The 26,167-nt window shown below is 42.1% G+C and overlaps 1 protein-coding gene across 1 annotated transcript in view; it reads right to left on the bottom strand.

The window, feature by feature from the left end:
* ascc3 (activating signal cointegrator 1 complex subunit 3) overlaps window positions 1-26,167 on the bottom strand; it is a 562,510-nt gene that overhangs the window by 7,090 nt on the left and 529,253 nt on the right. The window contains exons 38-40 of the mRNA XM_078212424.1: window positions 12,548-12,699; window positions 9,998-10,148; window positions 2,467-2,676 (exon numbers count right to left, since the gene is read on the bottom strand). Of these exons, the coding sequence (XP_078068550.1) occupies window positions 2,467-2,676; window positions 9,998-10,148; window positions 12,548-12,699 (513 nt within the window). The remainder of the gene's footprint in view (window positions 1-2,466; window positions 2,677-9,997; window positions 10,149-12,547; window positions 12,700-26,167) is intronic.

The following is a 26,167-nucleotide window of genomic DNA, read 5'->3' as shown; positions in this document are numbered from 1 at the left end:
AAAAATTAAACTAAAATGTGGCTTTGCAACGAAGCCACCCCTGTGGGCGGGGGCTTGTCCCCCTAAAGGGAGATCTTCTGCTGCTGCAGCATCCAGGTTGGTTGGAAGGGCCTCTATGCTTGCCTGGAGTGTTGGCCCCTCACTGTCTGCTGCCAAGAGGTTGCCCCTGGAAAATCATTGCTGGCCCTCTCCAACTGTCCTTAACAGGCCCTTAATGAGTCCTGTTGGCTACCAACTGCATGCAGGTGCGGAGCCCTGCTGCGGCACTTTCACTCTGTGAAATTGTTCCAGGCGGTGGAATGGAGCTTGGGAGCCAACACACAGTCCAACTGCGCTATTAATAGTGCCTGCCCACCTCTGATTTCTGTACAGCCCACACATTAAGCCTCAAGTCTCCACCACCCGAAAGTGAGGTGCTGGTAAGGCGGCACGGTGGCACAGTTGTTAGCACTACTGCCTCGCAGTGCCAGGGGCTTTGGTTCAATTCTGGCCTCGGGTCACTGTCTGCGTGGAGTTTGCACATTCTCCCTGTGTCTGCGTGGGTTTCCTCCAGATGCTCCGGTTTCCTCCCACTATCCAAAGATGCGCAGGTTAAATGGATTGGCCATGCCAAAATTCCCCTTAGTGTCCAAAGAGATTAGGCGGATTAGCCATGGTAAATGCATGGAGTTATGGGGTTAGGGTGGAAGGGAAGACCTGGGTGGGATGCTCTTTTGCAGAGTCGGTGCAGACTCGATAGGCCGGGATGGCGTCTTTCTGCATTGTGGGGATTCTACGGTCCCAGTCGTTTTGAGATTAGTGGGACCTGGGCTGCCTCTGGGCAGCTACTGCTGGTGTAGACATCACTATCAAGGATGGTGGCATACCAAAAAGAGCAGCCGACCAGAGGATTGACAGCCCACGGCAATCGACATGCGCCCTCCCAACAGGGTAAGTGAGGTCTGGAGCATGTCAGTTAGATCCTTGCGTGGGAGGCAGGGGTTTGGTGAGGGCAGTTTGCATTTCTGCCAGAGGGCAACCATTGCTGCTGGGGCCCCATCCATGAGCCAATGAGTACTTGAGAGAAAGGGTCACCGGTCCTACCATCTGGAGCCTGCTGGGAGGTTACCAGGGTTTACCTGTTAGTCTCCCTAAATGTTAGTGGGATCCCTTGCTGCTGGTTAAGTGCCACTGGACACAGGAAGATGCCCTTAATTGGCCACTTATGTGGCTTGATTGGGCTTTGGGCAGGAGGGTCATCTGCCACTGTCGCAGCCTCTGCCAGGGTTGGGAGGTAACTGGGAGACCATCATCAAATCACCCTTTGCATTGCCACGCCATTTTACTGCCTATCCCCACCTCAAAGCTGGCTGCAAATGGCCTGGTAAAATTCTGGTCATTCAAACAGCACTGCTTATATATACAGAGAGCACACAAACATACATCAAATACTAATTCTAAAAATCCTGGGGTTCATCTAGTTACAATTTGACGGAAGCACAATGGAAGGGCCAGAGGTCAGACTGGGATCCAGATACACTGGGTCCTAGCCACATTTGCTGAACATTATTTGAGATAAAAACTTGTTTGCCCCCCTACTCCTCATTCTCTGAGTGGGAAGCAACCATTGCATTATGCTGCTGTCTGAGATGTGCCCACTAGAAGAACATTTTCTCTCTCTGTACAGTGCTCCATTGCAGCCAAGAGGTTCAAGCCTCTGCCAATGTTACTCAGGTGCCTGACATCAGAATTATAAAAGAGGTTTGTCTCGAGTCTCATTCCCTGCAGTGAGCTATCCACTTTCTGTCAGGAACCTCCTCACAATGTCTTGGCTGAGGTCAGGAGCTTGTTGATAGATTATAATTGAGTCTGAGGAATATGAATGTCTATTGTAGGAAGTCCCTGCTCCTGGTGGACAGAGTTACATCTCTTTATGTTAAACAGGAAATTTGCGTAAATTCCAGCCAAAGTTTTGAAGGAGTATGGAGCTAAGAACGGTAAATGGAGTTGGAGATAGCACTATTGTGACTGGATTAGTAATCCAGAGACCCCAGGCAAGATCTGTGGACCTGGTTTCAAATCCCACCATGGCAGATGGTGAAATTTGAATTCAATAAAACTCTGGAATTAAAAGCCTAATGATGACCATGAAACCATTGTCAGTTGTTGTAAAAACCCATCCTGGTTCACTAATGTCCTTTAGGGAAGGAAATCTGTCGTCCTTACCTGGTCTCATCTGCATGTGACTCCAGATCCACAGCAATGTGGTTGACTCTCAAATACCCTCTGAAATGGAGGGCAGTTAGGAATGGGCAATAAATGCTGGTCCAGCCAGTTATGCCCACATCCCGTAAATGAATTAAAAAAAGGATAGAGATTAGCCGTGATCTCATTGAATGTTGGAATAGACTTAACTAATGGTACAGGATTGGTTGCTAGTTTTTTGCTTCCCCTGGCTTTATCTCTCACTGAAGTCAAAATTCATACCTTGTTGCGCACCAGGCCAAACCTGCGTAGATTGATCTGGAGAACGTACTCCTGATCCGCATGGAGTAAAGTCCAGTTCTTTTCATCTCGGAAGCCAGTGCCCACATTAGACAGAGGTTTTTCACTTTTTCCTTTTGGAGCATTTTCCCACCAGCCCTTGACATTCAGATTAACCTCTATGATTGGCAGATGGGACAGGAAATTCCAAGCCTAAGAAGATGACAGAAGTTGGAATAATTACCCAATCCTTAGGCAGCTACAGCAATCTCACTGAATAAAGCAATTTCCAATTAAACTGCATTAAGTATATGCACATATTTAGTCATAAAGCTCCGTAATGATGCATGCTACAGACTTTGTCAGGAACACAAAGGGTACTTATTAACAAGGAAAAACTGTACAGAAGCCAGCAAGCAGCCCACTGGTTGCCCCAGTCCCAAAGTGTCTTCTACATGCCTCAAACTGTCTTCTGTCTCAGAGAGAGCTCCACCCTCTGGGGTGAATGCCAACTATTGTCCTAATTGGTCCCTCAATTAAGTCCCTGTTCTGCTGTGTTGTCCTTAAAGGGACAATCACCATAAGCACCACAAGTGCATACTGTAAAAGACAAAGATTTGTCAACTTTATCTAAATTTGGGTATCACTGAATAGAATACAACGTTATTGAAATCGTCCATTCATCCAGTTTCTCTGCATCTCCTTCTATGTCCAATTTCACCCATGAAATCTACTTCCTGCTCCCTCTAAACTCCTAATTATCTAATTTCCCTTCCTGTTCGCCTTTCTAGATTATGCTGGTTCTTTCCTCAGACTGCTCTCCTCACCAACTACTGCTCCATCTCCCATTGTCAAATGATTTAATCATATTTCTTCTGCCTTTCCAATTCCTTCCACAATTCCCTGTCTGAAATCCTCCAATAAGGGGTGCTTCCCATTGTATTCCAAAGTCTAACTAAAAGTTAGGAACAATATTCTCTGCAGCCATTCTGTATGATACCTCCTTGTCCTTTCTGACCTCTCTGCAGCTTTCAGCAAAGTGAACCGCAGGATTACTGCAGTGTCTTTCCTCCATTGTCCATAATGGTGTAACCACCTGTGCTTAGTTTCATTATTACTAATTTAGTCATGGTTTTTCTTTTTAACTCCTTATTGTGACCTTGTGAGCCCCGTAAGGATCCATCTTTGTCCCTCTCCTCTTACTCAAGCACATGCTGCTCTTTGGTGACAATATCTGCATGGGGCACTTTCACAGCTTTATTTCTCTCTATATCTCAAATACCTCTCTTCACCGAGACTGTTTTCTGGATCCAATCTCCGAACATTGACTACCTCCACTGAAATATCAGAAAGACCAAAGCCACGGCTTTTGCTCTTGGGATTTTATGCATCTTTGTCAGAGTGTATTACCTCCCACCACCCACAACCACTACCTCAGGCTGAACCAGTCTGCAGAATTCTGTTTGATCCCATGTTGAGTTTATGGCTGAAATTTACTGTTGGCGATAGGGATCTCACCCACTGGCAGGAGCTCCACATTGTCTCCATTGATGAAGTGCCTGTAAAGCTTAAGTGGCCAGCCGCGGGACTTCCTGGGATTATGGACCGAGGAAGCAGGATTTCAATCTGAGACCAGCAGCTCGCTCTTGCTTCAGCATCACAGGGAGCAATGGCAACTGTTTGCAATGTACGCAACAGAAGCCTAGGATCAATGAGGGACTGCAGGCCAAAGGTGAGTGAGGGCAGGATATTGGTAATGAAATGGGGCTGAGGGCAAGGGAACAAGGAGGCGGACGGCAGAAAGGGAGGGGGTCAGCAGAAAGAATGGGAGGTCGCTCTTTGCTGGCTCTCTCCTGCTCATATTCTATCCCACTTGACAAGTTACTTGTCATTGGTTACTATGGTTTCAATACCCCAAGTTAAAATTCTCATCTGCGTGTTAAATCCTGCATTACCTTGGCCCTCTCATCTTTGTGATTTCCTCCAGACCTACAATTGCCTAATTATGTCCCTGGCTTTACATTCCTGACTCCAGTCTGATGTACATGAAATATATCCTAGGATTCTTTGGGAGGCAAGGGATGAGATTGCAGAGCCTTTGGCTTTGATCTTTGGGTCCTCACTGTCCACGGGGATGGTGCCAGAGGACTGGAGAGTGGCGAATGTTGTTCCCCTGTTTAAGAAAGGGAATAGAAATGACCCTGGTAATTATAGACCGGTTAGTCTTACTTCGGTGGTTGGTAAATTGATGGAAAAGGTCCTTAGGGATGGGATTTACGACCATTTAGAAAGATGCGGATTAATCCGGGATAGTCAGCATGGATTCGTGAAGGGCAAGTCGTGCCTCACAAATTTGATAGAATTTTTTGAGGAGGTAGCTAATTGTGTTGATGAAGGTAGGGCAGTTGATGTCATATACATGGATTTTAGTAAGGCGTTTGATAAGGTCCCCCATGGTCGGCTTATGATGAAAGTGAGGTGGTGTGGGATAGAGGGAAAGTTGGCCGATTGGATAGGTAACTGGCTGTCTGATCGAAGACAGAGGGTGGTGGTGGATGGAAAATTTTCGGATTGGAGGCAGGTTGCTAGCGGAGTGCCGCAGGGATCAGTGCTTGGTCCTCTGCTCTTTGTGATTTTTATTAATGACTTAGAGGAGGGGGCTGAAGGGTGGATCAGTAAATTTGCTGATGACACCAAGATTGGTGGAGTAGTGGATGAGGTGGAGGGCTGTTGTAGGCTGCAAAAAGACATAGATAGGCTGCAAAGAGACATAGATAGGATGCAAAGCTGGGCTGAAAAATGGCAAATGGAGTTTAACCCTGATAAATGTGAGGTGATTCATTTTGGTCGGACTAATTTAAATGTGGATTACAGGGTCAAAGGTAGGGTTCTGAAGACTGTGGAGGAACAGAGAGATCTTGGGGTCTATATCCACAGATCTCTAAAGGTTGCCACTCAAAGTGGATAGAGCTGTGAAGGCGGCCTATAGTGTGTTAGCTTTTATTAACAGGGGGTTGGAGTTTAAGAGCCGTGGGGTTATGCTGCAACTGTACAAGACCTTGGTGAGACCACATTTGGAATATTGTGTGCAGTTCTGGTCACCTCACTATAAGAAGGATGTGGAAGCGCTGGAAAGAGCGCAGAGGGGATTTACCAGGATGCTGCCTGGTTTGGTGGGTAGGTCTTATGAGGAAAGGTTGAGGGAGCTAGGGCTGTTCTCTCTGGAGCGGAGGAGGCTGAGGGGAGACTTAATTGAGGTTTATAAAATGATGAAGGGGATAGATAGAGTGAACGTTCAAAGACTATTTCCTCGGGTGGATGGAGCTATTACAAGGGGGCATAACTATAGGGTTCGTGGTTGGAGATATAGGAAGGATATCAGAGGTAGGTTCTTTACGCAGAGAGTGGTTGGGGTGTGGAATGGACTGCCTGCAGTGATAGTGGAGTCAGACACTTTAGGAACATTTAAGCGGTTATTGGATAGGCACACGGAGCACACCAGGATGATAGGGAGTGGGATAGCTTGATCTTGGTTTCAGATAAAGCTCGGCACAACATCGTGGGCCGAAGGGCCTGTTCTGTGCTGTACTGTTCTATGTTCTACATCCCTTGCACCTTTTGCCACATCATTTGGGGCTTTCATCTGCCTCAGCTCTATTTCTGGAATTCCACCCTCTCTTCTCCCAAGCACTCCTGCCTTGACATTTTTATTTCCTTCTTTAAGACATTCTGACCAAAATATCTGGTTCCCTTTTCTCATCCTTTTTGATTTGGCTTGACAGCAAATCATCCTTGCTTGTTATGTTTTTCTATGTTAAAAACTAATACAAATGCAAGTTGTTCTGAAATTATTGGTAACTATTAGTCTCAAATATCTTTGTGAAGTAAATAACAGTTGCAGTTTTAGCACAATTTAACCTATATCAAAATTGCAGCGAAATCCAACCTTGATTTCTTAATTTTTTACTTAGGTGAGACAATATATTTGTGAATAATACAAATATTACTGCTCATCACATTATGCTCGAGACACATTCTACCAAGATCTGATTCTAACTATTCGATGTTTTTGATATGTGTATTGCAGCGATGATTCCCATCTTAATATGACACTTTTTTTGTAACATACTCCTGTGTAAAAGATGATACACAATGCATTAAGCAATTTTACAGGCATGATCCAATATCTGATAAAGTTGTTAATATTTTCATATATTTGTGAAGTGAAACATGTTACATAAATTTGAACATTTATTTCTTAAATGCCTATTTTTTCCTCTGAAAGTAGAATCTCCCCTTGCCTCCTCAGGGTAGAATAGGGCAGCTGCTTGTACCCTCTCCTGAGTGCAGCAAAAGCAGCTTCCCTCTGCCCGACCTGTTAGTGTAGAAGACAATTACTGTTTATGACCCCTCCTCATTCAGGACAGAAGATGGTGACGTTTGTTGCCACATGTTACAAAAAAATTGATGTGAATACTTCAATGCTTTAAAAAAAGCACCTCAACAAACTAAGCACTCGAAAAATTAAAATCATTGAGACTATATCTAATTTTCTGAAAAAATCTGGTGAGAAAAAAAACCATTGCTGTCAAAAGCAACCGGGGAGATCAGGTTATAAGTACAGAGGCTTTAAAAAAAACATTTTGAATGTACTGCCAAAACATTTGCCTTTCTGGAAGACTCTTAGCTGCCTGTAATATTAAGGCACAACTGGTGCTATTTGTGTGGAGGACAGTCAAGATAACACCTCATTGTTTACCAGTGCGTGTAAGCGTTATTGTCCTAACGCAGCTACAGAAGATAATTTATTGCTTAAATATACCATAAAGCTCTTAGATAGTAGCTGCCTTTTGATTAAAAATAAAATCTAGGCTATTGCAGCCGAGGCTGCTAAAACATTTCAATACGGGCAAAACATATTTATCTGAGGATTAATCTTCATCATTTGAATCAGATGAGAACACCTCCCTGCATGCAATTATTTAATTAGCTGCCAAATCTTCTGCTGGTCGCCAGCCGTTCAGAGCATACTGATGGCAGAACAGATGCAAATCTCACAGTGATGACTGCCTTTTCTCATTACGACTGCAATTAGCACTTAAATTGATGCTTTAAACCCACTAATTTCCAGAATAATTTTTTTTATATATTTTAGTTGTGATTGCCATGCCAAACTGGCAGTGGCAGATAGCAGAATAAATTTCAGACCCAAACAACTTTCACAACGAACAAGCTACAATAACAATTTAAAAGAAAACCCCCAACATTAATCATTTTTCAAAATGATTGCAATCTTATTTCCAGGCAAAATTTATTTTTTTCCCTGGCTCTCCTTACAGCACAAAATATCACCGTGCTTGGGGACTTTATCTGTGCGATGCATATTATTAGGTATTTATTGCTGGCACATATTTTTCCACAACAGAATTATCCTCGCCTTGTCTGCCATGTGGTGGCGGGCCAGCCAGAGAGAAGCTTGATGCTCTTGTGTGCTGCCTGTCTGGGTAATAAGTTGTCACTTTGTTTTTGAACCTGAGTTAATTTCATTGACAAAAGCCATACTTTAAACATTTTACCAACTGGTAATATTTTAAATGCTTACTTTCAAAATTTTTATGACTCCTGTACTTAACTTCAACACACTAGTGTGTGATCAGCACCGTGCGCATTAAAATTACAAAAGATCCTAATAGTTAAAACAATTTTTAAAAATTCTCCAAAATAGAAATTTAATGCAGCAGAAGTTTATTTTTAAGAAGTTTGTTGGTCGGTAATAGCACAATTCATGTACGTCAGGTTAGTTCAACTGATAATATGTGGTGTTTTTTACAGCTACGTTGCTCCTTCCTCCCAAAGTCATATATTTCCCTTATGGTAATGGATTAATATGGGCTTCAAATCTGCACAGCCTGAGCTTTTAACCTCATGTTACTTGTACTGACTACTCACACCGTCGGAAAACTCACAAAGCTCCGTGCACAGGTGCTCACTGCCTTGTCACACAAGCAGTGATGTCAAATGTAGTATGTTTAGTCTGATGAACTCTATACTTCAGGCATATCACAGCAATGAAATATCTAATACTTGGATGACTGGAGTGCTTTTCTTCATCATAGTGGTCTTTACCAAACCCATACACGGTATTTAATGGAGACGACGGGGATTTTTCCTGCCAGCTGGAGAAGCAGTATTGCCTCTTTTAACGAAGTCCCGCTGTATTAAGTGCCAGTACTGAAGTACTGAACAGTGGTGGGTGGTTTTTCGGGTCAAAGATTATGGGGGCAGAAGTCCAGCCCATTGAGAGCTACTGCCCAGAGGGCTACTACTGTTGCTGGATCCCATACTACAGGACAGTGATGGTGAGAGGGGTGGTTGCAGGGTTAAAGTGGGAGGGCTCCCAGGAGAGGGGGGAATGAAAGGCTTGACATTTGAGGAGCATCTGAGAACTCGGGGTCTATACTCGATGGAGTTTAGAAGGATGAGGGGGAAATCTCACTGAAACTACTAAATATTGAAAGGCCTGGATAGAGTGGGGAAGATGTTTCCATTAGTAGGGTAGACTAAGATCCATGGGCACAGCTTCAGGTTAAAGAGAACTGAGACGAGGAGGAATTTCTTCAGCCAGAGGGTGGTAAATCTATGGAATTCATTGCTACAGAAGGCTGTGGAGGCAGGTCATTGAGGGTATTTAAGACAGAAACAGATGGGTTCTTGATTGATAAGGGGATCAAAGGTGACAGAGAAAAACCGGGAGAATGGGGTTGAGAAACTTATCAGCCATGATTGAATGGTGGAGCAGGCTTGATGGGCCAAATGGCCTAATTCTGCTCCTCTATCTTATGGTCTTAAGTGGCAGAAGGAGCAGGACTGCGAGTCTCAATAGCCTCTTCTTTCCCAATACCAGGTCTCTCGATCAGGCCATGATGTTGTGTTTGGGGGACTGGGTGATGCAGGAGGTGCCACTGTCCTTCTGTCGCCGGCTGCTAAATTCGAATTCAGTCCAGACAGATGACCTGGAGTATCTCCTCATTTTGATCGAGGTGCAAAAAATCACACCAGCTTCCATGGTACACAACTTCCCACACTGAGTAATCTCTTTCGGAACTGACCAAGAATGGCTGCTGTGGGAACTGAAATGGGATTTGCTTCTTAGGTTGATGTTGGGTATGATGCTGGGACAGACCAGTGACGCCCTACTATTTTTTATTTTAGATGACAAAAGAAAACCACCTTAAACCCCTGCCTTCTGCCTTCTTGCCTCAAGTGTTCCTCTGGAAGTTGGGAACTACTGTCAAAGAATAGATTTTTTTTGGCTTAGAACAGCTACAAGACTGCTTTCCTTAAGCCAAATCCAAATTGATAAGACCAAACCAATACCTAATGCATTTCATAGAGCAGAACAGATGTGAAAGATGGGCATATTTGTCACTGGCCCTTAAAAACTGGTGAAAATGTTTCCGAGGAGTTTAAATAAAAAGAGAAACACATAAACCAACAAAAGAGGAAAACAGAGGTGGTTGAAATGGTAAATTACTTGAGAAATCTGTGCAGGCTGCAGTTCATCAGCGACAATGGAACGAAATATGTCCTCCCTCCATTCACATGTAGCTATCAATTCAGGAAGACATTCGACAGGACCGTTGTAACCTTTGGAGCTGCTTTTCCTTTTGCCTGCATTCCATTTCCTAACAAAATAAATAGGCACATAAATTTAAGATTAATACAAAATCATACACACACGCAGGCAACTTGGGACTTGTGGCTGACTAAACTCTTGTTTTAAAGCTTGGTACAATTTAACAACTACAATTGGCTGGAGCATTGGAACAGAAGTTGGCCCATTCAGTCCCTCAAACCTGTACTAGCTTCCAATGAGATCAAGGCAGATTGGTATCCTAACATCATTCAACCACCTTGGTTCCATATCCCTTTATCCCTTGTTTTGGGTCTAATTTTAAGGTCTGTCCCCCGGCCTGGAATCATCCACCAGGGGAAGAAGTTTCTTGCTACCCTAACAATTCCTCTCAAAATTCTAAGAACCTCTGTCAAATCTCCAATTATTAGTCTGTGTTCTGGGAAATATAATGCTAGTTTATGCAATCTCTCCTCATAATCTTTGGAGTCCTGGTAACATCTTGGTAAATCACCACCGCACTTGATTCCAAAGCCATCTGTATCAATTACATTTGTCTGAACTAAATACACCAATTACCAGAGGAAATGTAAAATATTCCTGTATCGAAGCACATATTTGGTGCAAACTTTAGGGAGAATAGCTTCGTAGACTTTAACAGGCCCAAACATTGGGCGGCACAATGGTTAGCACTGCTGCCTCACAGTGCCAGAGACCCCAGTTCGATTCCCAGTTTGAGTCACTGTCTGTGTGGAGTTTGCATGTTCTTCCCATGTCTGCGTGGGTTTCCTCCCACAGTCTGAAAGACGTTTTGGTTAGGTGCATTGGCCATGTTAAATTCTCCCTCAGTGTACCCGAACAGACGCCAGAGTGTGGCGATGAGGGGATTTTCACAGTAACTTCATTGCAGTGTTAATGTAAGCCTACTTGTGCCACTAATAAATAAATTTTAAATTGGCAGAGCCTCCCGACGAAGAGGCTGAAATGATGTCACCTTTGATACACTCTGTCACCATAACTATTTCAATTTAACTCCTAGAACCTTTGGGATTGAGTTTCAGATTTCATCTACCCTTTGTGTCCTGATTTAACTCCCAAATGTTCTAATTTAAAAAAAAGATTGTGCCCCTGGGTTCTGGATTTCATACCAGAGGAAACATTTTCTCTATCTTCCCAATCAAATCCTTCCATAACTATATACAAGTAAATCACTTTTCAAACTTCTAAACTTTAAGGAAACAAGACAAGTTTGTGAAACCCGATCTTATAATTGAACCCATAATGCTGTTGAATTCATGCTCTACCCTTCCTAAGGCAAAATATGTTTGCTGAGCTGGGGTTCAGTCAAAGACTGAATGCAGCACTCCAGATGCAGTCTGCCTAACACTCTGCACAACTGAAGCATCACTTCCTCAATTTTAATTGCACTCCCTGAGAGAAAAAAGCCAACATTCCACTAGGCTTTTCAATTACTTTTTTGCACCTGTACTAGCTTTTTGTAATTTGTGTTCATGGACACCTAAATCCTTTTGTTCCTCCACAGCTCCGTTATCTCTCACCATTAAGAACACAGTAACTTCATTGCAGTGTTAATGTAAGCCTTACTTGTGACTAATAAATAAATAAACTTTTTCTAAGAAAACATTCTGATTCGTCTTTCTTGGGTCTGAAGTTGATGCCCTCACACTTTCCCCACATTGACCAAATCTGTTGCAGATGGAGTTCACTCACTTAGTCTGTCTGTATCCCTTTGTATTACTTATGGGATTTATCATATAACTACATCATTAATAACATTAAAACAAGTTCATTGAAGAACAGAATCTGAGGATTATGTGTGACCTTTGCCAACCTGTTAATTGACAATAGGCATGTTAGTATGAGACGTCACTGTCAAAATCACTACCTACAGAAAAAGACAATCTGTTTACCTTGCCTACAATCTGTACCAGTTTTATATAGCCAGGATGAGACATACACATATGGCTCTGGGAGGTGCAAGTATTTGATACAAATCACAGTTAATCTCTTCAAAGCTTGATCCCCAGAGAATTTCTAATAGGATTTGTTAAAAAGTTTTCATTATTAATGATCACTAGAAATGTATTCACGTAAGACTTCAGACGAAACAGACTATATTCCAAAAATCTTTTAAAATTGCCAGCATTTCATTTGTGTGTGGAAACAATACTTACTTTCTTATGTCTTTATTATCCAAAAACAGTGAATTGAAAGGCATAGTTATGTTAACCTTGTTGCTTTTAATTTTCTGCCTCGCCGCTGTATACTGCTGCTCCTCATATAGTTAGAACCCTTGCATACAAAAACTGGGAACAGCTAGAGGTTTCCTCGCATATCCATTAACCATATCACATTCTTAATACGATTGTGTATTGAATAACAAAATCAATTTTAAGATGAGACTTATCTCAGAGTAGCTGTAGAGATTACCTGAAGAGGTAGAGTTGTTGTTGCTCAATGTTTGGCAGGGTAAGCAGAGAGGAGTCATGTACCCATCTGCCTTGAATCACCATTTGAATGAGGTTGATAATGTTCAGCGCTGTAACGAGCCAGCCATTGTTCGCTGCCACGTCCAGCATAGCCTACATAAAGGCGATACAAGAGACAGATAGAAATCAATTAACTCAAAGTATATGGTGGTATCAAGCACATTATGTTGGATTTGAGAATAACAAGAGAACGATAATAAGCCAATGGGTGACCTTTTGATTCCACAATTCCTATTAAAGCTGAGCGATTAGCTAGAAACACTGAATATAATAATTACAGCAAATATCTGTACTACGTATGTTATTTGAGCTCGTTCTTTAAATTTTGTTGGGGTTTTGATTATTTGCCCCTTAGTTGTTGCCTGAATTGTTCTAGTAACATCAGCTCAATTGCATGTATTATGACCTAAACTATTACGGCTGTTGGTACTCCCCCACCCCATTCCTCCATTAACTTACAATTCAGAGTTAATCTCACTCTTATTAGCTTGACTAGGGTGGAAGTGGATCTTGATTACTTCTCATATTTGGTACTCTTAAAGACTATATTTTTAATATGGCTATGTAAAAAAGTACATATTTTGAGAAGTTCTCCAAATAAGGGTTACTTCATATACCATCGATATCTTAGCAATGATCAACAAAATTCAATCTAAAGCAGAAATTTTCAATTTCAGACACTGCCACTAGACATGGGTAGATTTTATGATTCGTCATGTCTGATTGAGAACACGAGAACTAGGAGCAGAAGTAAGCCATTTGGCTCCTCGAGCCTGCTCTGCCAGTCAATAAGATCATGGCTGATCGGGCTGGGGTTTTATCCCCACTTTTTTGTATACCCCACAACCATCCACACCCATCCTCAAAGCCTTGACTCCATTGCTGATCAAAAGTCTACTGAACTTAGCCTTGAATATATTCAATGGCGCAAACATTGTGACGTGAACCCAATCAATTGGAAAAACAAGTGGAGGCCCATTATGCCAAACTTCTTGAACTCTGACGAAGGGTAATCTAGACTCAAAACGTTGACTCTATTCTCTCTCCACAGATGCTGTCAGACCTGCTGAGATTTTCCAGCATTTTTCTGTTTGTGTTCCTGCCAGTTGGGGTGATGGTGTGCAAGTCATTTGCCTACGCACGTAAAACTGGTGTCTAGGGTTGCTAATGTGACAGATATAAAGGGTGGAATTCTCCTATGCCCCTGCCAGCGGGATCAATATTGGGTGGGTGGAGTTGGGGGGTGTTGGTTGGAGGATTCGACCAGAAGCCCAAAGATTGGTTTTACTTCAGTATGAAATTACGGTGGGAGCTTGCGATGCTGCCCGCCATGGTGGATCAGGAATCCTGCTCAAGGCTGACGTGAAACTGATGTGCATCCCATTGTGATGTGGTGAAGGCACGTATGGAATTTTCACCCACACCCAATTCTCCGTGATGCCAGTGGAAAGACGCACTGGTCCAGAACACTTCTGGACCCATGTGGTATGCAAACGTCAGGGCTTATCTGAAGAATGCCTCGGGCTGCCTCTGGAATTAAGTTAAGAGGCCGCTGGTGACCCCAGACCCTGGAACACCACTGCAGTGCATGGAGGGAGCATCTATCAGGTGGATCTTCCGTCTTCAGTGTGTTCACTGCGGTCCATCTTCCAGTCTCAGAATATTTCTGGAGATCCATCTTCTTTCTTCAACAGTGGGTCAGTGGTGTTGGGTGCTTTTTAAAAATGACATCCGTATATGATGGTGGGACGCACGCCATCAAGCCTGCTCCACCTCCATGGCATTAAACTCCTGGATGCATAATTAATTACACCGGGAATGGAAAATGTGGTTTGGTTTCTCTGCATTGGGAAACACACTCCAGTCCCCATAGCTTTTTTGTTTCTTTCTGGTTTAATTTGGTCAGAAGTCACCAATTTGCCCCAAGTCACCCAAGGCTGGAACCTGGGTCTCTAGATCTGTGAGGTAGCAATGCTAACCACTGTGCTACCCCAGTCAGAGTCATAGAGTGGAATTTTTCCACCCCACCATGGGAATTGTAGTAAGCAGGACATGGACCATGCAAGGGATTTTAACCTCGGGCAGGATTTTCTGGCTTTGGGGCGGCGCGGCAGGAAAATCCTACCCAGAGTGTTCTTTCTCTCCCTGATTGTTTTGGCAGATAAGGCAAAGGAGAATCCAAAGAGTTTCTACAAATACATAAAGAGCAAAAGAGTAACCAAGGAGAGAGTAGGATCTTAAGGATCAACGAGGTCATCTATGTGCAGATCCACAAGAGATGGGTGAGATCCTAAATGAATATTTCTCATCAGTATTTACTGTTGCAAAAGGCATGGATGTTAGGGAACTTGGGGAAATAAATAGTGATGTCTTGAGAAGTGTACATCTTACAGAGGAGGTGGTGCTGGAAGTCTTAAAGCGCACCAAGGTAGATAAATCCCCGGGACGAGATGAAGTGTATCCTAGGACATTGTGGGAGGATAGGGAAGAAATTGCGGGTTTCCTAAGAGAGATATTTGAATTATCAACAGCCTGCTTGAGGCCGATGTGAAACTGATTTGCAACCCATTAATGCGATGTGGTGAAGATTGGAGGATGGCAAATGTTGTGCCTTTGTTTAAGAAGGGTTGTAAGGAAAACCCTGGTAACTCCAGGCCGGTGAGCCTAACATCTGTACTAGGTAAGTTGTGAGAAGGTATTCTGAGAGACAGGATCTACAGGCATTTAGAGATGCAATGACTGATTAGGGACAGTCAGCATGGCTTTGTGAGTGGAAAATCATGTCTCACAAATTTGATTGAGTTTTTTGAAGGGGTAACCAAGAAGGTAGATGAGGGCAGTTGTCTACATGGACTTTAGCAAAGCCTCTGACAAGGTACCGCATGGTAGGTTGTTGCATAAGGTTAAATCTCACAGGATCCAGGGTGAGGTAGCCAAATGGATACAAAATTGGCTTGACAATAGAATAAGAAGTTTAACAACACCAGGTTAAAGTCCAACAGGAATATTTGGTAGCAAAAGCCACACAAGCTTTCGGAGCCCCAAGCCCCTTCTTCAGGTGAGTGGGAATTCTGTTCACAAACAGGGCATATAAAGACACAAACTCAATTTACATGAATAATGGTTGGAATGCGAATACTTACAGCTAATCAAGTCTTTAAGATACAAACAATGTGAGTGGAGAGAACATCAAGACAGGCTAAAGAGATGTGTATTGTCTCCAGACAGGACAGCCAGTGAAACTCTGCAGGATTCCCACTCACCTGAAGAAGGGGCTTGGGGCTCCGAAAGCTTGTGTGGCTTTTGCTACCAAATATACCTGACTTTAACCTGGTGTTGTTAAACTTCTTACTGTGTTTACCCCAGTCCAACGCCGGCATCTCCACATCTTGACAATAGAAGCCAGAGGGTGGTTGTAGAGGGTTGTTTTTCAAACTGGAGGCCTGGACCAGCGGTGTGCCTCAGTGATCGGTGCTGGGTCCACTGTTATTTGTCATTTATATTCATGATTTGGATGAGAATTTAGGAGGCATGGTTAGTAAGTTTTCAGATAACACCAAGATTGGTGGCATAGTGGACAGTGAAGAAGGTTATCTAAGATTGCAACAGGACCTTGATCAATTGGGCCAGTAGGCTGATGAACGGTAGATGGAGTTTAATTTAGATAATTGCGAGGTGATACATTTTGGTAGATCGAACCAGGGCAGGACTTACTCAGTTAATGGTAGGGCATTGGGGAGAGTTATAGAACAAAGAGATCTAGGGATACAGATTGATAGCTCCTTGAAAGTGGAGTCACAGGTGGACAGGGTGGTGAAGAAGACATTTGGCATGCTTGGTTTCATGGTCGGAACATTGAATACAGAAGTTGGAACGTCTTGTTGAAGTTGTATAAGACATTGGTAAGGTCACACTTGGAATACTGTGTACAGTTCTGGTCACCCTATTATAGAAAGGATATTATTTAACTAGAAAGAGTGCAGAAAAGATTTACTTGGATGCTACTGGACTTGATGGTTTGAGTTATAAGGAGAGGCTTAAGGGTGAGCTTATAGAGGTCTATAAAATAATGAGAGGCATAGATCAGCTCGATAGTCAATATATTTTTCCAAAGATAGGGGAGTCTAAAACTAGATGGCATAGGTTTAAGGTGAGAGGGGAGAGATACAAAAGGGTCCAGAGGGGCAATTCTTTCACACACAAGGTGGTGAGTGTCTGGAACGAGCTGCCGGAGGTAGTAATAGAGGCAGGTACAATTTGTATTTTTAAAAAGACAGTTACATGGGTAAGATAGGTATATAGGGGTATGGGTCAAATGTGGGCAATTGGAAACAGCTTAGTGGTAAAACTGGACGGCATGGACAAGTTGGGCCGAACGGCTTGTTTCCATGCTGTAAACCTCTATGACTCTATTAGCAGTGTCATCCAATTACTTTCAGCTTCCACATTTAGATGTAACATCAAATGATTGAATGGTAATATATTTTATTTACTAGTGAAAGAAGTGCATATTTAAGATTAGACCATGATTGTCCTAAGCTTTTGGCCAATCTCATTCAAGAGTCATGAAAACAAATAAAGACAGGATAATTATCTTACTTTATTTAGGACTATTAAATAAAAGTTGACCTTGTGCATCATCAGTATACGTACCTGAATGAACTGCATGTTGCAGTTCTAAAGCTTAGAAGCAAAACTAAGCTGATTACGACCCTCCCAAAATGCTCCACTGGCAACAACATAGTATTCTTCAATGTATCTGGTCATGAGCCTTTATGAAGTTTAGCTTCTGGCAAGTGAAGCTTCATTCCGAAAGGCAAAACCCAACGTGGCTGGTTTTACAGACAAGCAACTAATGATATATCCTATGAATGCTTATTTGAATATATTTAACTATAATTAAGTTTGAAAAAAAGTATTAGAGCATGTTATAATCCAGAAGGTCAGGTGGTGAAGGATTGAACTGGAGCTAATCTTTACACACCTTTATAAGCATTTATTTACAGAGCTGCACACTACAAGCATGCACCTCCTAACTCAACCACACACCACAATTTCAGTGTCTCTTATTATATGCTCAAGTGAAGCCCCATTTAATGCCCTCCATCTGTACCTAATCAACCACATTTAGCAGGAACTGTATTCTATACATATATATGTGTGCCAGCGAATCACCATCGGCACAACTCATAATAGAGAATGAGCTATAAGAGCACCAATATTACACAATGTAAAATTGAATGTCTGGCTCGAAGATGCAACTGCTTTATGTTCTTCAATTGGATTGCGGGGGGGGGGGGGGGGGGGGGGGGGGGGAGAAAAGAGAGGAAAAAATCTTAATGCATCATGTTAATGCTGCAGTTAAACATTTTTATTGTTTCAATTGACAGTTAACTAGTTAGAGCAAATGTGGAATTGATGTGTAGTTGGAAAGAGGGCGCTGAAGCATTGTTTTTGAAGAGTGCTTTGCACATCTCAGGAAGAGAAACAAAGTTCAACTTAACTTAATTGGAATAACCAATGCTTAAAAAGTTGAACTTTTTTTACCTTTATAGCTGGTTTGCTCATTTGTGTCCTTGTTTCAACCTACTTATATGAAATGTGGAAGTCATTCATGTGGGAAAACTGAATCAATTTGATTAAAAGTGCTTGATAAACTTGCACAAGTGCAAATAAATATGCTTATGATTCCGAGTGAGATAAGAAGTTGTCCATTATAATATATTTGAGAACGGTGAAAGACTTCTAGAGGACATTGACGGTTTCGCATCATGGACAGACAGGTGACATCACAAAATCTTTGTGGCCAGCTGACCAAATGGTGAAGAGACATGTTTTTTGAGGAAAAATGGATGGAAGTAAACATAAAAATGGCAACATGAAAATCCAGGGACTCAAATACATAATGGGCAGGATTCTTCAATCTTCTCCGTGCCTGCAAGTGAGAACGGAGAATTTGGTGTTCCAGCCAAAACTCCATTCACTTCCTGTGGCAATGGAGAATGATGTGGAGATGCCGGCGTTGGACTGGGGTAAACACAGTAAGGAGTCTTACAACACCAGGTTAAAGTCCAACAGGTTTATTTGGTAGCAAACGCCACTAGCGTTTGGAGCGCTGCTCCTTCATCAGGTGAGTGGGAGATCTGCTCATAAACAGCAAACAGGGCATATAAAGAAGAGAAGTGCTTCTCTAGCACTGTCTTCAGTCCCATTGCCAGAATGTAGTCAGGGCCCGTACCTTCCCACTACCTCAACACAAAAAGACGAAAAAACTTATTATTGACTGTGAAGTCACTGCGATATCAGTTCCTGACTGCTGGTGGTATGATGTGTGATATTTTCTTTAAAATGATATATTAGCATTATTCCAGCATTCTGTGGTAAAAAGCTTTATTTCAAATATGATATGCTGGTGATACAGACAACACAATAAAGGAGAATACATAATGGAATAAATCCTCCATTTATTAATCCTGAGTAGTATTAAATGCCTTTCAACAGTGCTTCAATACAGCTAACCACAATACAACCATTCCCAAATATGATATATATAGTTGTATATTTATCACTAACTGTCCCGGCTGGAGACAATACACATCTCTTTAACCTGTGCTTAACCCTCTCTCCGCTCACATTGTCTGTACCTTTAAGACTTGATTACCTGTAAAGACTCGCATTCCAACCATTATTTTGTAAATTAGGTTTGCGTCTTTATATGCCCAGTTTGTGTCTTTATATGCCCTGTTTGTGAACAGAACCCCCACTTACCTGACAAAGGAGCAGTGCTCCAAAAGCTAATGGCTTTTGCTACCAAATAAACCTGTTGGACTTTAACCTGGTGTTCTGAGACTTCTTGCTAAATTTATAAGCAAAGGAGTGTTTATCATAAATGCACAATATATTAATCTGCTACCACAAAATCCATTGTTATTTTGTAAACAGAATTTTGGGTCAGAGTTTAATTAGTTGTTTACTGCAGAGCTGAGCAAGGTGAGGTAAATCAGAGCTTAATTGCTGAATAGATTTACAGAAAAAAAGACACAATACGAAATTTCACTGGCTCCATAGTGTGTCTGTGTGATATAAATTTATAGCAAAGCATTCTGATTTAAACACTGGATGAAAAAGGGTTGATAGTTACAAGAAAATTACATGGAAGCAGGGTTCTAAAATTTGTGTGAATGGCTTGTGGATTTCCCAGCCAGTATGAACTGGTAAATATCTGGACCACAAAGTCCACAGCATAGAAACACAATTATCAGGTGGTCCATGTTGACATTATTCCCCCACATAAGCCTCCTTCCACCATTCTTCAGCTAACACAATCAGCATATCCTTCTATGTTAATTGTATAATAATTGATTGCTTGATTATGTTCAGGTGGTGGGTATTAACTCAGGATTCACGCGAGCTCATTTTTAGATATATAGGAGCAGACTAAAACTGTGGTAGTTGGGTCTTGGAGGAGCACGAATACAATGTGCATTGCTTTAAATAAAAGCTTATGAAGTGTTTAGATCATAGTTTCCAGCTCTATCTTTCACTATCTCGTTCTCGGAAATAAAACAGTCTACTTCTTTCTCTCCTCGTGTGCTTACTTAACTTCCCGTTAAATGCTTCCATTTTACCAAAAGGAAGATCGATCCTGGTACTTAAATTGGACAAAAGACATTTAATGAAAACATGCTGACCGCCAGTAGTAAAGCTGAATAAAAGCAAATCATTGTTGGAGCTCACACAATGGTCCAACACTTGGTGCAGAAAATTAGCCATAACTAGGTCACCATCAAAATAAAGGCCAACCCTGAAATAAGTTTACAATTATCAGCAGAGATTATACCCTTGTTGTGAGGTGGATGCACAGAAAACAGACTCTGACACTTTCAGTTCCTATGATAAATATGCAACTATATATATCATATTTGGGAATGGTTGTATTGTGGTTAGCTGTATTGAAGCACTATTGAGAGGCATTTAATACTACTCAGGATTAATAAATGGAGGATTTATTCCATTATGTATTCTCCTTTATTGTGTTGTCTGTATCACCAGCATATCATATTTGAAATAAAACGTTTTACCACAGAATGCTGGAATAATGCTAATATATCATTTTAAAGAAAATATCACACATCATACCACCAGCAGTCAGGAACTGATATCGCAGTGACTTCACAGTCAATAATAAGTTTTTTCGTCTTTTTGCGTTGAGGTAATGGGAAGGTACGGGCCCTGACTACATTCTGGTAATGGGACTGAAGACAGTGCTAGAGAAGCACCTGAGTCCCTAGCCCAGCTGCTCCAGTACAGCTACAACACGGGCATCTACCCGACAATGTTGAAAATTACTCACGTATGTCCTGTCCACAAAATAAGAAGTTTAACAACAATTCCCACTCACCTGAAGAAGGGGCTTAGAGCTCCGAAAGCTTGTGTGGCTTTTGCTACCAAATAAACCTGTTGGACTTTAACCTGGTGTTGTTAAACTTCTTACTGTGTTTACCCCAGTCCAACGCCGGCATTTCCACATCATGACTGTCCACAAAAGGCAGGACAAATCCAACCTGGCCAATTGCCACCCCATTATCATCAACAAATTGCTGGAAGGGGTCACTAACAGTGCTATCAAGTGGCACTTGCTCGGAAATACCTTGCTTACTGATGTTCAGTTTGGGTTCTGCCCAGGTCACTCAGCTCTTGACCTCGTTATAACCTTAGTTCAAAAATGGCCAAAAGAGCAACACTCCAGAGTTGAGGTGAGAGTGACTGCCCCTGACATTACGGCAGCATTTGATCGAGTGTAGCATCAAGGAGCCCCAGGAAAACTTGAATCAGTCGGAATTGGAGAAAAATCTGCACTGATTGGAGCCATAGCTAGCATAAAGGAAGATGGTTGTGATTGCTGGAGGTGTTCCTCAGGGTAGTGTCCTAGCCCAACCATCTTCAATAGTTTCATCAATAACCTTCCCTCCATCAGAAGGTCAGAAGTGGAGTTGTTCGCTGGTGATTGCACAATGTTCAACAATATTCGGGACTCCTCAGATACTAAAGTAATCCGTGTCCATCTGCAGCAAGACGTAGACAACATTCAGATTGGGCCAATAAGTGGCAAGTTACATTCACGCCACAGAAATGCCAGCCAAAGACCATTTCTAACGAGAGAAAATCTGACTATCTCCTATGACATTCAATGGCATTATCAATGCTGAAACCCTCACTATCAACACACTGGTGTGGTTGTGATTGACCAGAAACTAAATTGGATATATATAATATTAATACTATAGCTAAAACAGCAGGCCAGAGGCTGGGGATTCTTCAGCTAGTAAATCGTATATTTTGACTCCACAAAATTTTCCACCGTCGACAAGGCGCAAGTCTATGATACTCCACTTGCTTGGATGAGTAGAACTCCCAAAACACTTAAGAAGCCCAACACGGTCCAAGACATAGTAGCATGCTTGATTGACACCCCATCCACCACCTTTAACATTCACACTTTCCACCTATAATGCATAATGGCAGCAGCGTGTGTAGAATCTATAAGATGAAGTGCAGGAACTCATAAAGACTCCTTTGACAATGATCTCCAAACCCGCAAACTCTACCACCTAGAAGGACAGTGGCGGTTGATACATGGGAAGGCCACCACCTGCAGGTTTTACTCAAAGCCATAAGCATCCTAACTTGGAAGTATATAAGATCATAAGAACATAAGAACTAGGAGCATCTGGCTCCTTGAGACTGCTCCACCATTCAAGAAGATCATGGCTGATCTTTTTGTGAACTCAGCTCCACTTACCCGCCCGCTCACCATAACCCTTAATTCCTTTACTGTTCAAAAATTTAATCTATCCTTCCCTTAAAAACATTCAATGAGGTAGCCTCAACTGCTTCACTGGACAGGGAATTCCACAGATTCACAATCCTTTGTGTGAAGAAGTTCCTCCTCAACCCAGTCCTAAATCTGCTTCCCCTTATTTTGAGGCTATGCCCCCTAGTTCTAGTTTCACCCGCTACTGGAAACAACTTTCCTGCTTCTATCTTATCTATTCACTTCATAATCTTATATGTTTCTATAAGATCTCCCCTCATTCTTCTGAATTCCAATGAGTATAGCCACAGTCTACTCAGTCTGTCTCATAAGCCAACCCTCTCAACTCCGGAATCAACCTGGTGAATCTCCTCTGCACCCCCTCCAGTGCCAGTATATCCTTTCTCAAGTAAGGAGACCAAAGCTGTACACAGTACTCCAGGTGTGGCTTCACCAGCATCTTATACAGCTGCAACATAATCTCGCTGTTTTTAAACTCCATCCCTCTCGTAATGAAGGACAAAATTCCATTTGCCTTCTTAATTACCTGCTGCAATTGCAAACCAACTCCTTGAGATTCCTGCACAAGGCCACCCAGGTCCCTCTGCACAGCAGCATGCTGCAATTTTTTACCATTTAAATAATAGTTCATTTTGCTGTTATTCCTACCAAAATGGATGACCTCACATTTACCAACATTGTACTCCATCTGCCAGACCTCACCCACTCACTTAGACTATCTATATCCCCTTGCAGACTTTCAGCATCCTCCGCAGACTTTGCTCTTCCACCCATCTTAGTGTCATCTGCGAATTTTGATACACTACACTTGGTCCCCAACTCAAAATCATCTTTGTAAATCATAAACAATTGCAGTCCCAACACTGATCCCTGAGGCACACCACTAGTCATTGATCGCCAACCAGAAAAACACCCATTTACCCCCACTCTTTGCTTTCCGTTAGTTAACCAATCCTCTATCCATGCTAATACATTACCCGTAACACCTTGCACCTTTATCGTATGTAGCAGTCTTTGGTGCGGCATCTTGTCAAATGCCTTCTGGAAATCCAGATACACCACATCCACAGGTTCCCCATTGTCCACTGCACATGTAATGTTCTCAAAGAATTCCACCAAATTAGTCAAACATGACCGACTGTTGCTGGGTCAAAATTCTGGAATTCTCTCCCTAACAGCACTGAGGATGTACCGGGACCATATGGACTGCAGCAACTCAAGAAGGTGGCTCATCATCACATTCTTCAGGGCAATTAGGGATGAGCAATATATACTGGCCTGGCCAGCAAAGCTCACATCCTGGAAATGAATAGAGAAAGGTGGGGGTGGGACTGAGATGGAAGATTCAATTTTGTGACTGGTTGGAGAGACTGACGGAATTGCTCAATGGTAGTGACAGGTTATATTTAAGCTCTATGCCAACAGTGGTTAGGGTGCACCATCCTTGCTGGTAGACCCCATGTTTGAGTTCAAACTTCATGACAATAGTGAGAAGGGAATCACATGCAAAGCCTCTTGTGATATATGTATTCCATTTTCAAGTACTAATATGGATTTAGATAATATCTGGGTGGTGCGACATAAAATAAATGACAAGTTTGTATTGACCGGTGACTTACTCAGTACTATCAATTATCCACATCCCCTATAATCTTCTAACTACACATACTTCTAGCCATTTAAATAAAAATTCTGCAATATACTGAATGTTCCCCTGCAGTACCTTACTTAATCACTTTAACACAACTCTATGCCGCACTTTGGCAAGTTCACAAACTGGGCAATAGGGGAATTAACGTGTTTCTTCGAAATGGCAGCTGGCTGTTGGCATGCATAGATCAGCGGCATGCAAACAGCACATTTGAGGCACTGTGAGCTCCACTCAATGCTGTACGTATTAACATTTCAGTCGCCCAAGCTATTTAATCAGATCTTGGAGCTTTTGTTAAAGGACCTGTCTGCTGGAAGAGTACCTATTTTAAATTTTAATGAAATACTCAGCTGTCCCTTATAAGCCTTTTATTCTGCACCATCCTGTTTATTTGCGAGTCCCAGCTTATAGGTGTAAAGGGTCAGTGATTAGATGAAAGAAGCATTTTTTTTCTCTCTGCCTAGCGCGCCCAAAAAAATTGGCTATGTTTATACACAGCAGCTCATTCAAAAGATATACAAGGGCTTGTTCAATGTACAGAAGTTTATATTAGACTGTATATGTAATCACAACCTGAAGGAGATGCATGAGAGCTGCATTTACTTAAGGCAAACAAGCCACCAAAATCCTTTTTAAACAGAGGCATTGTTTACACGTGCAAGAGACATTTCAATTAAATTTTGCTGTTTTTTTTAAAGATACTGACATTACACCTCGCACACACAAGTCATTCTTGTCCATTGCCTGTGTGCTGTGTCACTGGTATTTATTTATACTGCAGAACTCTTTAAATGGAAGCAGTTCCACAACGTAGGGTGAATTTTACAGCCCCTACAGCGGAAGGCACAGGACTGGAAAATGCAGCGAATCGTTCAAAACTCCATTGACTTCGGCGAGACTGGAAAATCCCGCCGGCGGCAAGGGCCATAAAATTCTGCCCATAGTGTTTCTGTGCTCTGAGTTCACAAGGCTTATCCCTGCATGTGGATTTGCAGCATTCGTGTGAACACTCAAACAACTTCTTACACACAATAACTCCGACGTTTTATCCATGACTTTACTTCCCTCCCCAAGGATCTTCCTGGGTGTCCAGGGAAGGTCCTAAAGGCAATCACAAAATGATACAATTCATGGGAACTCCTCCACGTTTCACTTCACATCCCTCTTTCCATTCTGGAGTAGCCTCCTCCCACCACTTTCTCCATCAATACTTCCCTTTGTTCCTGTCTTAAAGCATGGAACTTCTGATTGTTTAAATTAATGGATGGAAGAATGGGGATATAAGGCACAGTTTTGAAGTTTGCAACGACAGGAAAACTGAAAGTGTAGTAAACTGTGAGGAAGATAGTAATAGACTTCAAGTGTACACACAGACAGACCGGTGAAATGGCCAGACACCATGCAAATAAAATACAACACAAAAAAAAGTGATATATTTTGGTAGTAAAGATGTGGAGAGACATTACAAGCTAAATGGTATAAATTTTAAATCAGGTGCAAGAACAGAGGTGGGGGGGAGGGGGGTGGTGGGCAGGTGATTGCTGGACAGAGTACAGAGTTTTATCAGAGCACAAATCTTTGAGGGTGGCAGGAAAGGTCAATAATAAAACATGCAATCTTGGATTTTATGAATAGTGGCAGAGAGTATTAAAAAGAACAGAAAGTTATGGCAAACATTTACGGAACCTTAGTCTGGTCCCAGGTGGAATGTTCAGTTCTGGGCACCAGACTTTAGGAAACATGTAAAGGTTTGGAGAGGGTACAGAAGAGATTTATTGGAACGGTTACAGGAGTGAGAGATGACAGTTATGTGGACAGACCACAGGAGCTGTGGTTGTTCGCCGTGGAGCAGGGGAAGTTAAGAAGAGATTTGATTGAAGTATTTAAAATCAAGAGAGTTTTTATGGAGTAAGGGGAATTATTTTGCAATGACAGAAGGGTCTGTTACCAGAATGTAGAGATTTAGGGTGGTTGGCAAAAGAAGTACAGATAACATTTTTACACATTAAATGGTAAGGAGTTGGAATGCACTGTCATATAGAGATTCAATAACAGCCTTCAAAAAGGAATTGTGT

This window comes from Mustelus asterias, chromosome 5 (genome assembly GCF_964213995.1).
Source record: "Mustelus asterias chromosome 5, sMusAst1.hap1.1, whole genome shotgun sequence".
NCBI classification, from domain to species: domain Eukaryota; kingdom Metazoa; phylum Chordata; class Chondrichthyes; order Carcharhiniformes; family Triakidae; genus Mustelus; species Mustelus asterias.
This window is presented reverse-complemented; position numbering and strand designations above follow the sequence as displayed.